The 13,696-nt window shown below is 58.7% G+C and overlaps 2 protein-coding genes and 1 non-coding gene across 3 annotated transcripts; all 3 read right to left on the bottom strand.

The window, feature by feature from the left end:
- Window positions 1-230: 230 nt before the first annotated feature.
- C5H12orf57 (chromosome 5 C12orf57 homolog) lies at window positions 231-1,035 on the bottom strand. The gene is made up of 3 exons (XM_056339119.1): window positions 874-1,035; window positions 624-800; window positions 231-555 (listed from the first exon to the last, which is right to left on the bottom strand). The coding sequence occupies exons 1-3, from the start codon at window positions 923-925 to the stop codon at window positions 407-409; spliced, it is 378 nt and encodes a 125-aa protein (XP_056195094.1). The 5' UTR covers window positions 926-1,035; the 3' UTR covers window positions 231-406.
- LOC130150897 (U7 small nuclear RNA) lies at window positions 997-1,056 on the bottom strand. The gene has a single exon (XR_008822422.1). It is a non-coding gene; the product is annotated as a U7 small nuclear RNA (small nuclear RNA).
- Window positions 1,057-2,326: 1,270 nt separating this feature from the next.
- On the bottom strand, window positions 2,327-10,554 carry ATN1 (atrophin 1). The gene is given in 24 exon segments (XM_056339048.1): window positions 2,327-2,751; window positions 3,310-3,490; window positions 3,660-3,803; window positions 5,082-5,703; window positions 5,705-5,800; window positions 5,909-6,131; window positions 6,396-6,550; window positions 6,552-6,680; window positions 6,682-6,786; window positions 6,788-6,883; window positions 6,885-6,926; window positions 6,928-7,065; window positions 7,067-7,153; window positions 7,155-7,235; window positions 7,237-7,410; window positions 7,412-7,504; window positions 7,506-7,676; window positions 7,679-7,831; window positions 7,833-8,111; window positions 8,113-8,418; window positions 9,742-9,762; window positions 9,764-9,856; window positions 10,215-10,352; window positions 10,513-10,554. Coding segments are annotated over 24 exon segments (3,588 nt in total). The 5' UTR covers window positions 10,540-10,554; the 3' UTR covers window positions 2,327-2,717.
- Window positions 10,555-13,696: the final 3,142 nt, after the last annotated feature.

Below are 13,696 nucleotides of genomic sequence, written 5' to 3'. Positions count from 1 at the left end.
AACATTTACAAGAATTACATCACTTTGATGTCAAGTCCTAGGGCTTCACACTAAGGTTTTGCATAAACCAATTACCTTTTGCAGAACATGGTATATAGTGTACCCCTGAAAAAACTAGCACAGGTTTCATCAGGCATGAGGTGGGCACTGTGGGAACCGCCTTTTCACCAAGGAGAAACGCTGTGCCTGAGCAGCAGTGCCGAGCCCACGTTCATTCATATAACAAGGGGCATTTTTAAGATATTTTTTATTCACCAGCAGACACACAAGCAGGCACAAAGCACCCCATTCCTTTCAGATCAGCATCTCCCACGTTCAAGAGCTCCATTCTGGGGGCCGAAGGGATGCACACCCGGGAAGGAGGGCACCAGTCAGGCACCGAACACGGCAGGACAGGTCCACGGTCTCAAGAGGTTGCCACTCCACCGGTGCTGGCCCCGTGCGGCGGCAGCGTCATGGGTGGCAGGAACATAGCCTTGAGCTTGCCCGACATGCTAGCGATCTCCGGGTCCTGCGACTCGTAGGACTTGATCAACCGGGCGAACTTGAGGACCCCTGGCAAGAAAAGGGGGTGGGGAGTAGGCGCCCGTCCGCCGCCGCTCCCCCGGCGGACACCAACCCACCTTCGCCGTCGTTGCTGAAGCCGTAGGCTTTGATCACGTCCTGCTGGATCTGGGTGGCCACGGGCAGCAGGAACTGCAGCATCTTGCCCATGTCATTGCAGGCGTTATCCCGCGCCTCCTCCATTCGCTGCGCGTTCTCCGCCGCCCCGAAGGCCTTGATCACCTCCGCCAGCACGGCTGCGGGCACAGGACAGCGGACGGGGCGCTCCGCCGCCGGCCCGCCCGCTGCCCCCCTGCCCGCTGCACTCACCCTTGGCCTGCTCCGCGCTCAGCGCCGCCGCGGGGCCCTGCGCCGCCGCCATGGCCCCGCCCGCCCCCTCCCCCCCCCCAGCGCCGCGCGCCGGCGCGGCCCCGCCTGCCGTTACACCCCACGCGAGGCTTCCCGCGCAGCGGGAAACCTACTGGACAAATACTAAAAGAGCTGAAATCACTGTGCGGCACCCGCCCCGCGCCGCGCCCCCTCCAGTCCGACACGCCCCGAGGTGAGGGCGAGGGTCGCAGCGACGGCTCCCGCCCCGCGCTGCCTCCCGCCTCCCCTCCCCCGGTCCCGGACGCCCGGCATCCCCCTCCCGCCGCCCCGCGCTCGCCACCGCCCCCGCGAAACCCGGCCCCGCCGCGGCCACCGGGGCGGTATGCAGATACAGCGTTTCCCATTGGTGCCGCGGCGGGCACGCCCCGCCCCGCGCGGGCCGCGGGGGCTGCTGGGAGGCGAGCTGCGTGGGGCTGCGCGCCGCCCGCTCCTTGCCCTGTGCTGGGCCGTGGCTGCCCCGCGCCGCCCGCAGCAGCCCCGGCGTTCAGCCCCTGCCCGGGAGCGCCCGCTCCCCCGGCCGGCCGCGGCCCTGCACGGCCCGGCCCTGGCCAGAAGAAATGAACACAACGCAGTCCGTATCTGGAAGGGTTTTGTTTGTTTGCTTGTTTGTTTGTTTTCCCTTTTTAAGAGCTTCATATATATATTTATATATATAAATTATTAGAATGTGTGTTGGGGCTCAGGAGTGCGTGGGGAACTTTGGGTGTTTCTCCATAGCTGGGTTGTTGGTTTTCTTTTCCTTTTAATGGTTAAGTAAATATATATATATGGGGACCAATCGAGAAATACAACTGTGAAATCAGACACGCACACGGGGCAAGGGGGTCACAAGTTGCTACATAAAACTGCCACGTCTAATAGGATGTGCATGAGTTAAAGTACATCAATTAGAATGGGTGAGGGGAAAGGGGCAGCCGCCACCTTACAGCCAGTCCTAGGACGAAGTCGTGCGTGGCCATGCCGGCCCTCCCCGCAGGGCTTGTGGTGGTCATTGCAGGCTTGGAAATGGTCTCCTGGTGCTTCGCACCCCGTGGCCGTGCCCGGTCCCATCAGCCGTGGAAGGCACAGCCACCACCTTGCAAACAGTCTTGCAGTGCTTTGCACCCCGATGGCTGGGAGCCGTCCCCCCACGGGCAGGAGCAGCTGCTGGCTGCCCAGCGGGTCCCCTCATGCATTGTTTGCATCAGAAGGGATGCTGGAGCATGGGAAGCCACTCATGGCTAATCTGGAAAGAGTTCCACGTTGCTTTCCTGTATCGCTAAGCAGTATCTTACACCTAAAGGGGGGTGGGGTGTGAGGAGGTGTCTCGAAAAAAGGCTCTTTTGGGTTTTGAGTTACTTCTTGGCTGTACCTCCTCCTTGCAGAAGCAGAAAAGGCAGCAGCATCGTGTACATGAAGTCCTGCAATGCTCTGCACTTTTTATTTAATGCAACTGTTCCCCCAAAACAAAGGATGGAGCTGCTGCCACCCTGAATTCACATCAGTCTTTGTCTTTTTGAGCTCTGTGCAGTCAATGCGGATTCTGTTTCCTTCAGAGCTCTGCTGAAATCACGTACCAATCATTTCATGTCTGTTAGTGGTGTTCCAGTCCCTCCCCACTTTCTCTCCTCCACATTCTGCTCCCAGGATGCCATCCTATACTTTTCGTCCACCTTCTTTTGCACTCTACTGCATGGTGGGATCAGATGTGTCATTCTGCAGCTTCCCCTCCCCCGGGATTTGGTTGATTGATTGCTCCTCAAGAGAAAGACATGATGATGTCACCTTGACAGGAGAAGTCCCATTTAAAGGGGTTTGTCACTTTCTTTCTTCAGGTGGCTAGAATAAAGAGGAACAAGGCAATTGTGAGAGAGAAAACGGCAGTTTAGTATCTTACACTGCCTTTTGTTAGTCTAGACCCACACGACGCTGCTGGCTTTGAAAGTTTTGAAAATCCTTGAAGCAGGAGATGCTATTGAAAAGGTACAACACACCCCTCTCTTTGCCAGTGTGCTTCCCCATGCACTTGTGAAAGCTTCGTCTCGGCAAAAGCATCCAATCCTTGCGCATGTTTGGTATTTTGGCAGCGGTATGAGTCGTAATCGTAATGCAAGTTTACCCCCCCTCACCCCAGAGGAAAGGAGCAGAGACGCCACATGAGATCAGCCACCAAAGACCCACTTGCCAAGAACAACCTTGCTGGTGGCCCAGCCACAGCTGTGCCCCAGTGTCCTGCATCCAGGTGTGGGCTCAGGCCGTGTCACCCATTTCAGGAGCAACGCCTCCCTGTCCCCACTGCCCCTGCCACCCCCGGGCCAAGGCTGGGCCTAGGTATGTATTTGTGAGGCCAGAGCGGTCTGCGTGCCTCGCGCCACGGAGAAGAGCAGCTCCATGCACCTGTAGTAATCTTCCTGCGTCGGGAGCGGCACGCCGTGCAGAGGGTGATGGGCATGCAGCCACTGCTGCTGTTCCAGGGCCAGGCGCTGCAGCTCAGCCGACTGCGCGTGCATGGCCTGGAGCTGATGTGCTGCGGACATGGGCGCAGAGAGCGAGCCCGGCAGGTCCCTGTAGGGTGCAGCTGCAACCAAAGGCAAACAGGGAATAAACAACGTTAACAGCTCCATCCTCGCCCACAGCCCCATAGCTCAGTCAAGACTTTCCTGCGCTTCCCTTTCCCAGCCTGGCACGACCACCCTGCCCCTTGCAGCTCAGCTGATACTCTTTCACAGTCCCTGTGAGCATCTTACCAAAGAGCTGGTGGCGCAGGACTTCGTTCTCATGTAGAGGGTGAGGCAGGAGAGGGTTGGGGATGGTTCCAGCTGGATATGGTATCCGGGTGAGGTGTGATCCCGAGGCAAGTGGGTCAATAAGAGGGTGAACAGAGGCTGAGGCTGGGAAGAAAAGACACAAGATAATTGTCCCATGCTTTGTAAGAGGTAACACAGAAAAAGGCGCCAGGCACAACAAAATGGACACGGGGAAGGTTGGTGTGTGTTAGGGATGGAATGATTTCAAGGCTGGACCACACAATACCATGTCCTTCTGGTGTTACTCTTTCTGTCTGCACTGAATTTCACGTAAACCAGTCTGGCACAGCTCTGCCCCTACACTCCTCAGGGAGAAGTATACTGCTCCTTTGAGTCAATTCTGCAAGTACCTGCTCTGCAGTCATGTCTGTACCCAGTATCATGCCCATCTGCCACCCTGGCTGTCATTCACAGGCATACTCATGTTGGGTGCTTTCATTTCCAGGTCTCATCCAGCACAGATGCTTGGTGCCAGGCACTCAAGTCTGCAAGCACTACCTAAGGCTGAAATGCAAGATACTATTTATACAAAACCTGCTCTTTTCAGCGTTTTGCACTCACTGCCAGAGTGCGGGCTGCAGATGCCCTACTATGGAACACGGAGGAATGGACATTCACTGGTACTCGATGCCACCTCCAAGCAGTGGCAGCTGCTTAGCGTGGGTGTCTGCGACTGCCACCACAGCCCACGGACTGCTCACAGTACCTGAGCAGGCTCAGCACTTTTTCCTATTGTACTGTAGTTTGGGCTTTGCTTCCCAGAGATTTAGGTCCCTAAACTTCTTTTTACTTTGCCTTCCTGTAGGATGTGGAAATGGAAGGCACCATCACTCAGTTCTGAAGGACAACAGCCTCCAGTTCCTTACAACTAGCCCATCTTCTCTCCCAACCTATCCCACCACCTGCAGCAAGAGCCAGAGGAGCAAACCAGAGAACAAACATCTCATTAATCCTAAGGACACTGTCAAAGCTGGGTTAGCAGGGCTCCCGCTCCCTCCGCAGACCAGCAGGAGGGATGCAGGCCACAGCACCACCACACTGGTAGCCAGCGGGACCCCAGCACTCGTACTGCGTCCCCAGAGATTCAGAGCTACAGGACGTGGTGCAAGCAGCTCTGCTCGCCACTAAGACATCCCAGTAACTTCCAACAGGTGTCAGGGTCTTTGGTGGGACAGAAGTGAGGGCAAGGCTCAGTGACCATGATGTTGACCTCTTCTGGCCGAAGAGGTGGACCCGGGGCCTCAAAGTCTTGTCTCAGCAGCTTTTGTGCTTGCCCAGTGTCAGAGGGAGGGAGCGCAAGGAGGGTGCTGCAGGAGGGAGAGCCAGGCTTCATGCAGGGCACCGCCACCACAGGGTCCCTACCTGCGTGTATGGCATCCTGCTGGTGGAGATGGAGGTGGGAGTGGATGTGGGAATGCTGATGGTGATGAGGTGTCACATTGAGCATCTGCAGCCGGGCCAGAGGATCATTGCTGAGAGCAGCCACTCGCTCGGCGTGCTGGCGCTCGGCTGCCAAGCGCTCGGCATAGGACATGTCAGGACGAAGGGTCGGGCCAGCTGCCAGCGCCAGCCTCTCCCGCTCCAAGTGGCCCAGCCCTGGGTGGAAGGGAAAAGCAGGATGAAGGCCAGGGGCCGTCTGCAGACTCAGCCCGCCATGGCGTGGGAACGGATCCATGGCAGCAGCCGGCACGGCGTGGAGCTGCTCCAGCTCGGCCGGCTTGACTTCAAAACCGGGCTTGAGACGTTCACGCAGGTCCCGGTCCCTCAGGTCACGTTCGCGGGCTTCCCGCTCCCTCAGCTCTCGCTCCCGTGTCGCCGGATCGCTGCTGTAGATGGCCGGCACGTTGTACCCCAGCAAGCCTGGATCAACAGCACCCAGCGGCACGTAGAAAGGGTGGTTGCGGTTGCTGGGGGACATGACATGGGGCCGTGCATATTCGCTGAGGGTGCGCAAAGCTGGGGTGTCGGGGCCCAGGTACGGGGGGAACAGTCGCTACAGCACTGCCCTGCTCGAAGGAGGGGCGGTGGGGCACTGGCCCGAGGGACGAGCACTCAACCGGCCGGCCCTCCTGGGCCATCTTCTGCAAGAGAGCAGAGAAACCAGCATCAGGGTCCCAGCAGGCAGTGGCCGAGGGGCTCCTCAAGCATCCACCCCAGCTGTGCTGCAGCAGTGGGACCCCCACACCTACCACGCTCCTCTCCAGCTCCCGCTCCTTCTCCCGCTCCCGCTCCTTCTCTCGCTCCCGCTCCCTTTCCCGCTCCTTTTCCTCCCGCGCCTTCTGCTCAGCCTCTCGCCGCACTTTCTCCACCAGATCTGCCCTTTTCTTGGCCAGCTTGGAGCCATCGAGGGGCACAAAGTACAGGTCTGTGCGGGAGCAGGAGTTGAAGCCACGGTCCAGGTGTTTGTTGAATCTGGGGGGTGACAGGCAAAGCCAGTCAGTGCAGAAGGGGCTGGAGGGCAGGGATGGGGATAGGGACGGGGACAAGGACAGGGATGAGGACAGGGACAGGGGCAGGTGAAGCTGAGCCCAGCACCATGGGAAAAGGGCTGGGTGTCATGGGAAAGGCAAAAGGGCACAGCTGCACCCCATACTTGGGGTGACCTCCCCTTCCCCGCCCCATATGTCCCCCAACAAGCCTGGGGATGCCCCCAGAGCCCCCCCCCCCCCACCTCACCTGGCTGACTGGCTGGCGTGGCTTGGCACATCCACCACCTTGGGGGGCGGCGAGGGGCTGCGAGCAGGTGGCACAGGGCTCTCAGGGGGCTCATACTCCTCTGACGGCTCCTGCTTGATCTGTGCGGCACTGAGGGGCAGCGGGGGCGGCGGGGGGTGCCGGGGTGGCCATGCTCCCTGGCAGGGGTGGTGGAGCAGAGGGGGCGGGCGAGGGGGCTTTGTAGCCCCCCGCCACGGGGGAGGAGGCCACCCGGTAGCTGGGAGGGGTGGCTGCCCGGAAAGGGGGGGGCTGAGGAAGCAGGGGGTGAGCCCGGCTTGTAGGGGGCCGGGGGCTGGAAGGTGGGGCCAGGGGAGGCCGCCCGCTTCCCGTAAGGGGCCACGGCTGAGGGGGGGTACCGGGGGTGAGACCGTCTTGTAGGGGGCCGTGGAGGGGGAGGCCATGGTGGCAATGACAGTGGAGAGGGTGGTGGCAGCGGAGGTGACCGGGGGGTCCGGCCCCATGTGCAGGGGAGGGGGGCGGCGGCGGGGGGAAAGGTGTAGGTGGCAGGGCTCTGCCCCGGGGGGTGAGCGCACATGCCAGGGTAGCTCCCCTGGGAAGAGGTAGCAGAGGAGGACGAGGAAGAGGAGGAAGAGGACGAGGAGGACGAGGAAGAGGAGGAGGAAGAGGAGGAGGGGGGCAGCGGCCGCCGAGGGAGCCTGGCTGTAGGCAGCCTGGCTGTGGGGAGGGTACAGGCGCAGGCTGTAGGTGGCATGGGAAGGGGTGATGGCTGTTGGACTCCAAGCCATGGGAGTAACCCCCGGGGGGCTGGGGGGGAGCTGCGGCTGCTGGGGAGACCCCCCCCGCCGCTCCCGTGGCCATGGTGGTGCTGCTGGGGTGGCTGCTGGTGATGGGGCGGCTGGCCAGGGAAGGGGGCGGCGGGGTGGGAGCCGGTGTTGCCCAGGGGGCGGCTGTAGGGGGGTGGTCCCTGGCTCCAGACAGGCTGGGAGGGCAGGGAGGGCTGGGTGTACTTGGGGGGGCTGGCTGGACACCGAGAGCCCGCTGGGTGGTGGGAAGGAATGGCCGTAGGAGGCACTGTAACTGGGCAGGGGCTGTGCTGGGGAGGGCTGGGGGGTACTGGGCAGAGGAGCTGGAGGGTGGCAGCGGCGGTGGGGCGTAGGGGTAGCGGGAGGGGGCCAGGGCCGGTGCCTTGTCCTGCCCCATCCCATGGGGCGAGGGAAGGTGGCCACTCAGGGCCTGCCCCACCATCCCTGGGGAGCTGGAGGTGGCCACCGCGTTGTTGAGGCGGGGCGCAGGGCCGGGGGGGGAGGCAGGTTGGCAGAGACATGGGGGAAGGAAGGGGCCGAGGCTGGGGCTGCGGCCGGAGGGTTGGCTGGAGGCGTCTTTTGAGGGGGAAGCCCCCCTACTACTGATGCCAGCGAGATGGGAGTGGTGGGGGGGTGGGTTGTGCTTGGCACCGAGGGTCTGCTCACGACCCCCTGATGCTGGGAGCCCCCCAACTCCACCAGCAATTTTGGCCCCGACCTGGACCACATTGGCCGTAGGGTAAAGAGGAGCGTGGGATGAGGAGGAGGAGGAAGAGGAGGAGGAAGAGGAGGAAGGGGGAGCAGGAGGGGCCGCAACAGCAGAGGAGGAGGAGGTGGGTGTCTGCGGGGCTTGAGCTTGGAAAATGCGGGAGGGCTGGCCCTCCAGCTGGGAATGGTAGCTCCCAGGGGGGGGGTCCCTGGGGGTGCACCTCACCGGGGAGCCCAAAGCTGGGCTCGGGTGGGCGGGACAGGCTGTCAGGAGCAGGAGCTACCGGCGGGCTCTGGGGGAAGAGCGGAGGGTGGTGGTACGAGTGAGATGGCCCCTGGGACAGCACGGAGGAAGAATCAGAGTCATTCTCCACACTGCCAGGGCTGTAGACGCTGGGCGAGGTGCTCCTGTTATCCTGGTCAATGTCCCGCGGGTCACTGCTCATCTCATCATTGAAGCTGTGGCCATCAAGGCTGTCAACATCGGATGGGGATGGAGGACAGGGCAACTCCTGGAGTAGGAAGAAGGAGGACAGTGGTGTTATGCAGCTCCCCAGATCATGCACGGTGCATTTCAAGTTCCTAGAGGACTCGCTTTCCAACCTTCCTCTGCCAGCCCCAGCACTAGAAAACCCCTCAGAGGGAAGGAGACATTGTCTGGCAAGGGAGAACCAACAAGTCCTCCTGCCCCTGCCCTCCAGTGCTCTCAGGTCCTTCATGAGCATCCCACGCAATAAGTACCTTGTAGACAGAGGTAGCAAGGGAGGGCAGGGAACTGCTGCAGACCAGGCTGAATGAATAGATGCTAATGGTCCCAGCACCACCAACCACTGTGATGGGCCACTGCCCAGGGCATGATACCAGCAGGGGACACAGAGCAGCACGCAGTGCAGAGCTCCAGCACAGCCCACAGACCCAAAATCACTCTTCTTGCTCCTGCAAGGTTCTTCCTGGATGAGACTCGCTCTCCTCCAGCCCATTCTTGCCCCCCCACTCACCTCCCTGAGCCCCCCTGCACTCCCCAACCCCTGCCCCCCCCCCCCCCCCCCCCCCCCCTCCCCTCAGGTAATTAAGCCTCGGTGATTAAGCAGTTAGCACAGACAACTAGTAAGCGCCACTCTGGAGCCTCGGGGCTTACCAGAGAGGCTAAGCTGAAAAAAGATCACTGTTGAGCTAAAGAGTGTCCATGTGGAGAGATGACATCGGTGCAAGCACAGCGGTTTAGTTACAGTGACCTCCTAAGGGCAGCAAACAGCCCCCCGAGCGCATGCCTTCAGGGGCTGTTCCCTCAGCAGGTAACAGGGAACTGTGAAGCCCAAGAGCTGAGTCTTGCTCCGACCACCCAACCCACCAATCCAGCCCAGTGCTGTCGGCACTTCGGCAAAGCCCTGCCAGCACAACGAGCTGGCACAACACACACGAGTCGCTTTTGCACGACTGTCACCTAGAACCTGGCAGGACTCACACACCTCCTCTTGGTGCTGCTCTGGGGGAGCAGGAGAGGCTGAGCACAACCCAGCGGGTGCCCATGCACCCAGCTTGGCTCTGGCCGCTGCGCCGGGAAGGCAGGGCACGTGCCCGGCCCCAAGAATGTAGCGGTCCCCTGCAGAGACAGGGCAAAAGAGACGGAGAGCCTCCGCCTGCTCAGTCCCGCCGGTGCTCTTGTAGCCAGGCAGGTGCCACTGGGTTGGGAGAGCCACAGTGCAAAGCCCGAGATGCCAGGGCTCCCGAGCAGCAGGGACCTCAGGCTGGGTGGGCATGAGCGGCACAGAGCACGGGAGACTCCTCCGCCCTGGACCAGGGACATGCCAGCCACCACAGCAGGGAAAACTCACCTCGGTTTTGGTTTTTTTTGGGAGCATTTGTGTCCTCCCCTTCACTCTCTGAGATCTCTTCTGTTCGGCCCTGCTTGCTGCCCTTGGGGGTGCAGGATTCCTCCACCCGGCCTTTCTGCAAGGGAGAGGAGAGCAGGGAGGTGGGGGGCCACGGACAAACTTCCCACCCTGACAGGCCTGCACAGCCACCACAGCGTGTGTGTTGAAGACCTCAGCAGACCAGCACTGAGCCAGGATATGTCAGAAATTAGCACTGAAAAGGGCTGGTGAGGCTGAAGGCCAGCCGCTGGGGGACGGCGGGCAGTGCAAGATGCTGAGGAAGAGAGGAAAGATCCCGCCTGCTCTGGAGAGCTAACCCAGCATGGGCTCCTTGGTGGACCCCTTCTGGTCTGTGTCCCCGAAATCTCCAAAGGGATCCTACCCAGCCTGGGCAGTCCTTGGGCACCCCCCACTCGCGCATTAGCTTATACTACCTTTGTTGCTTGCCGGGATTTCTCAGCCTTGCCATCACTGCTGGAGGTGCTGACGCCCCCAGGAGAAGCTCGACCCCGCGACCGGAGCTCCTCTCGGGGCCCTGGAGTCTCTTTCTTCCGTCCGCTCCGCATTGACATCTAAGAAAGAGGCCACTGGATCAGTCCGGCTTTGCATCCCCCCCGAGTCCAGAGCCCCGGCACTCTGCTGTGCCAAACTCACGTGCGCTGCGAGCCCCTGTCCCAGCCCACAGCTCCAGCCTGGTGCTGCTGTCCCACCCCCCTCTCCCATCTCACGTACTGAGTCCTTGTTCTGTCGTGTCTTCATTCTTTTGGGTGTGGGACCCCCATTCTCCTTGGCCCGGTTTGATGAAAACATAAATTTTTATCACTCCGCACCCCCCTTCGGCTGTTCCTGGGGAGATGGAGACAGGCCAGAGCAGTTCTGCTGGAACTGGGGCTTACACCAGCCACGCAACAAGGTCCCGGTGAATCCTGCAAGGCAGGCAAGCAGAGGAGAGGGGAGAAAGGCTCAGTGGACTGCAGGACATCCTTTTGTGGCTTGCTGTAGAAATATGACAGAATTATTCTTGTTTCCTTATTATTTACAGACGCAAGGATCTCTACCAAGAATGCGATGAACTTTCCCATCAGTGGGGGAAAAGTTCTGGCTGCTGGCGCAGCTGATTTCCCAGGAGCGATACCCACACAGCACGAGGCAGCCAGCGCCCAGCCATACACCTCGGGAGGTAGCAGGGGGAACGGCCATCAGAACACTGGCTGTTCTCTGAAATCATTTCATTATTTTCATTTCCTTGTTTATTCCATCTTCAGAGAGAGAGGAAAAAATAACGGGACAGGACTTTAAAATGTTTCTGGTGACAATTCTTCTGACTGCCTAAGTTCCTCTTGGCACTTAGTGCCGCAGGTTACACTGCCCATAACTGGCCACGTGCAGTCGTTAGTTGGCTCTGTGTAACGAACCCCCAGTGGCCCTTGCTGAAGGGGGGTTACACAGCCCTGCCCACCCAGAGCACAAGCACAAGCACCCACACACCAGCATGTCAGGCAGAAAATATGACAAGCCTTGCTTAGGCTGTTCCATGCCCCAGGTACACAAACAGGTGCAAGAAAACGCATTTAGCTTTGATTTTGCACGATGCAAACAGAATCAGCTCCCTTTAACTTGGAGTGCCTGCCCAGGTCTCCCTCCTCTCCGCAGGCAGGACCGTTCCCGGCGTTCCACAGTCCTGCCCAGAGATGCAGAGTACATCCCAAACGCTGTGAATACATTTACAGCTTTGTGCCGTGTCCAAAAGCACCGCTAAGACACTTGGCACCCTGTTATGCCACTGAGTGCCTGGGTTGGAGTACGAAAGCACCATGATTGCGTTAGCCTGGGAACTGGACTGAAGCGATTCAGGGATGCTGCTCCTGAAACTCGTTTCCTTGGCTCCATCCAGCTTAAGATTTTTTGCACTGCACAGACATAACCAAAAAGCAACTGCTCTACCCCAACCTGCCACCTGAGCTCCTGTACTCGGGCCTCCGGCATGGACAACCTGCAAGACACAAAAATGTGCCCCGTGGCTGAGGCATCAGGAGAAAAGAGCCACATCTCCTAGGTTATATTCTCTGAGCTGGAAGCACTGCGTTTTGTGAATAAGACAACTTCAGATCTGGGACTCCTAAAGGACACCCCAGACCTGGAAAGATCAGCTTCCAGCTGGCCAGTGCAGGAGCAGCCTGGGTGCACTCTCACCTCTCCGAGAAGGCAGCTGAAACCAGGGATCAGAGCAAAGGCACCAGAGAGGAGAACTCTTGCCCCCCATGCAGCCCTGCTGCTGGACCACACTGCCCCGGGTCGCTGCCTCCCTCCGCCTCCGTCTCCCTGCCTGTGACAAGCAAGTAAGGACACTGGCCTCTCTGTTCTGAGTCCCCGCATCTCCCCTGACCAACGCTTAAAGAAACCCACCCAGAAGGTACTTGGGAAGAACAGGGGATTTGTTTGTTTTAATTTCATTAATATTTTATTTGACCCTCATTATGAAAGCCACAGGGGACTCATCCAGCATTAATTCCCACACACAGCAATTCATTAACTGAGATCTCTTCTTTAATAGAGAAGTAGCTTACGATGGTTTATAACTGACCTAATAGAGGCAGAGCACTCTCCTAATCCCTACCAGCTGACACGTTATACAGCCTCACATTTCTGTCATACTTTGGCCTTCGGTTGCTCATTCAGCCAGTTACACCGATGCTATTCCAGATAAGTATCTAGAATTAACATTGCTCACATGAAGCAAGCATGGGGAGTAAGGCGATCCTAATGCAACCCGCGCTCAGCATGCGCCGTGCTGGCAGCCCGCAAGCAACAGCTCAGCCCTGAGCGCGCAGCAGCACAGTGCATCCCCAGCCTGCTGCTGCTCTGCCATGCAGCAGGGATGCACCCACACCTCCCACACCACAGAACCTGACATCACTCAACACACAGGTCTCGCTTCAGCTTCCCAGCAACCCTGTAATGATGATTTTTTAGTCTTCTACCCAAAGAAGTAAGTCAGAGAAGTAAGAGGCAGGCAAGCTCACACTGAAACTTCCCTTTTTTAAGAGATACTGACTTGGCACTTACGCCGGCCACTGAGTATGTGGTACCAAACAAAGCCAGCAGCAAGCGGGTATGTTTCAGTAGATGTAATTAACCACCGGGGCAGAAGTTTCTACACTTAGAGAGTGAAAACTTTTCTAAAATATGTAACAAGAGTTGATGCACACACATTATTAGGCACAATACAGCAGCCATTACAGCACAGGCCAGGTGAGAGGATCACACCACCACCTTCTAATTTTAACATCCATGAAATAAAAGCTTGCAGCATGAGCCTTGACAATTAACAAAGTTACACCTAACCCTTCCCATCACCAAAGATCCCTGTAAATAAATGTCTCAGAAGAGTTCTTAGGGCTCTGTGGTTTTGGAAAGGAAATGAGACATTTGGCAGGGCTGCTGCCGAAGGGATAACCTTCTCCTGGCCCTGTGAAGCCCTTTCCAGGTTTGACAGAGTTACGAGGCACTGCAAATTGCTATTTTCTGTTTGCGTTTCATACAGCCCAGCTTGGCTTGGCTTACTGCCCAAACCCCTCCATGTTCTCGCGTAAGCCCTGGTGCAGTCTCCTGCGACCAACGCACACTCAACAGGCATCCCCACATGGGATCCAAAATGGATCCCGCTCCTCCTCCTCCTCCCCAGCTCCCAGGTCATTCTCCTTTCCCAGAGAAGTATCGTCCTGCACAGGCAGCCAAGAAATCAGGGGCTCCAGCCCCCCTTCTACCGAAGGATGCAGGTACGCTCCCTCCTTCCCAGGCTGCAGCGCAGGGTTACTCTTCACAGGTAACAAACGCGGAACCAGGCCCATTGCAGATGAGATGCACTCAAATTTTACCTACTTCAGTATGCACCCGTGGTCTCCTAGGAAGTCCA

The sequence above is a fragment of the Falco biarmicus genome, chromosome 5 (genome assembly GCF_023638135.1).
Source record: "Falco biarmicus isolate bFalBia1 chromosome 5, bFalBia1.pri, whole genome shotgun sequence".
Lineage (NCBI taxonomy): Eukaryota > Metazoa > Chordata > Aves > Falconiformes > Falconidae > Falco > Falco biarmicus.
Note: the sequence above shows the minus strand (reverse complement) of the source record. Positions and strands in the feature narration are given on the sequence as shown.

Excerpts from the sequence above, each read along its gene's own strand:
- C5H12orf57 (XM_056339119.1), bottom strand. The coding sequence starts at position 925 with ATGGCGGCGGCGCAGGGCCCCGCGGCGGCGCTGAGCGCGGAGCAGGCC. Across the intron at positions 801-873 it reads GAGCGCGGAGCAGGCCAAGG|CCGTGCTGGCGGAGGTGATC; the intron begins GTGAGTGCAGCG and ends CTGTGCCCGCAG. Across the intron at positions 556-623 it reads CTTCAGCAACGACGGCGAAG|GGGTCCTCAAGTTCGCCCGG; the intron begins GTGGGTTGGTGT and ends TTTTCTTGCCAG.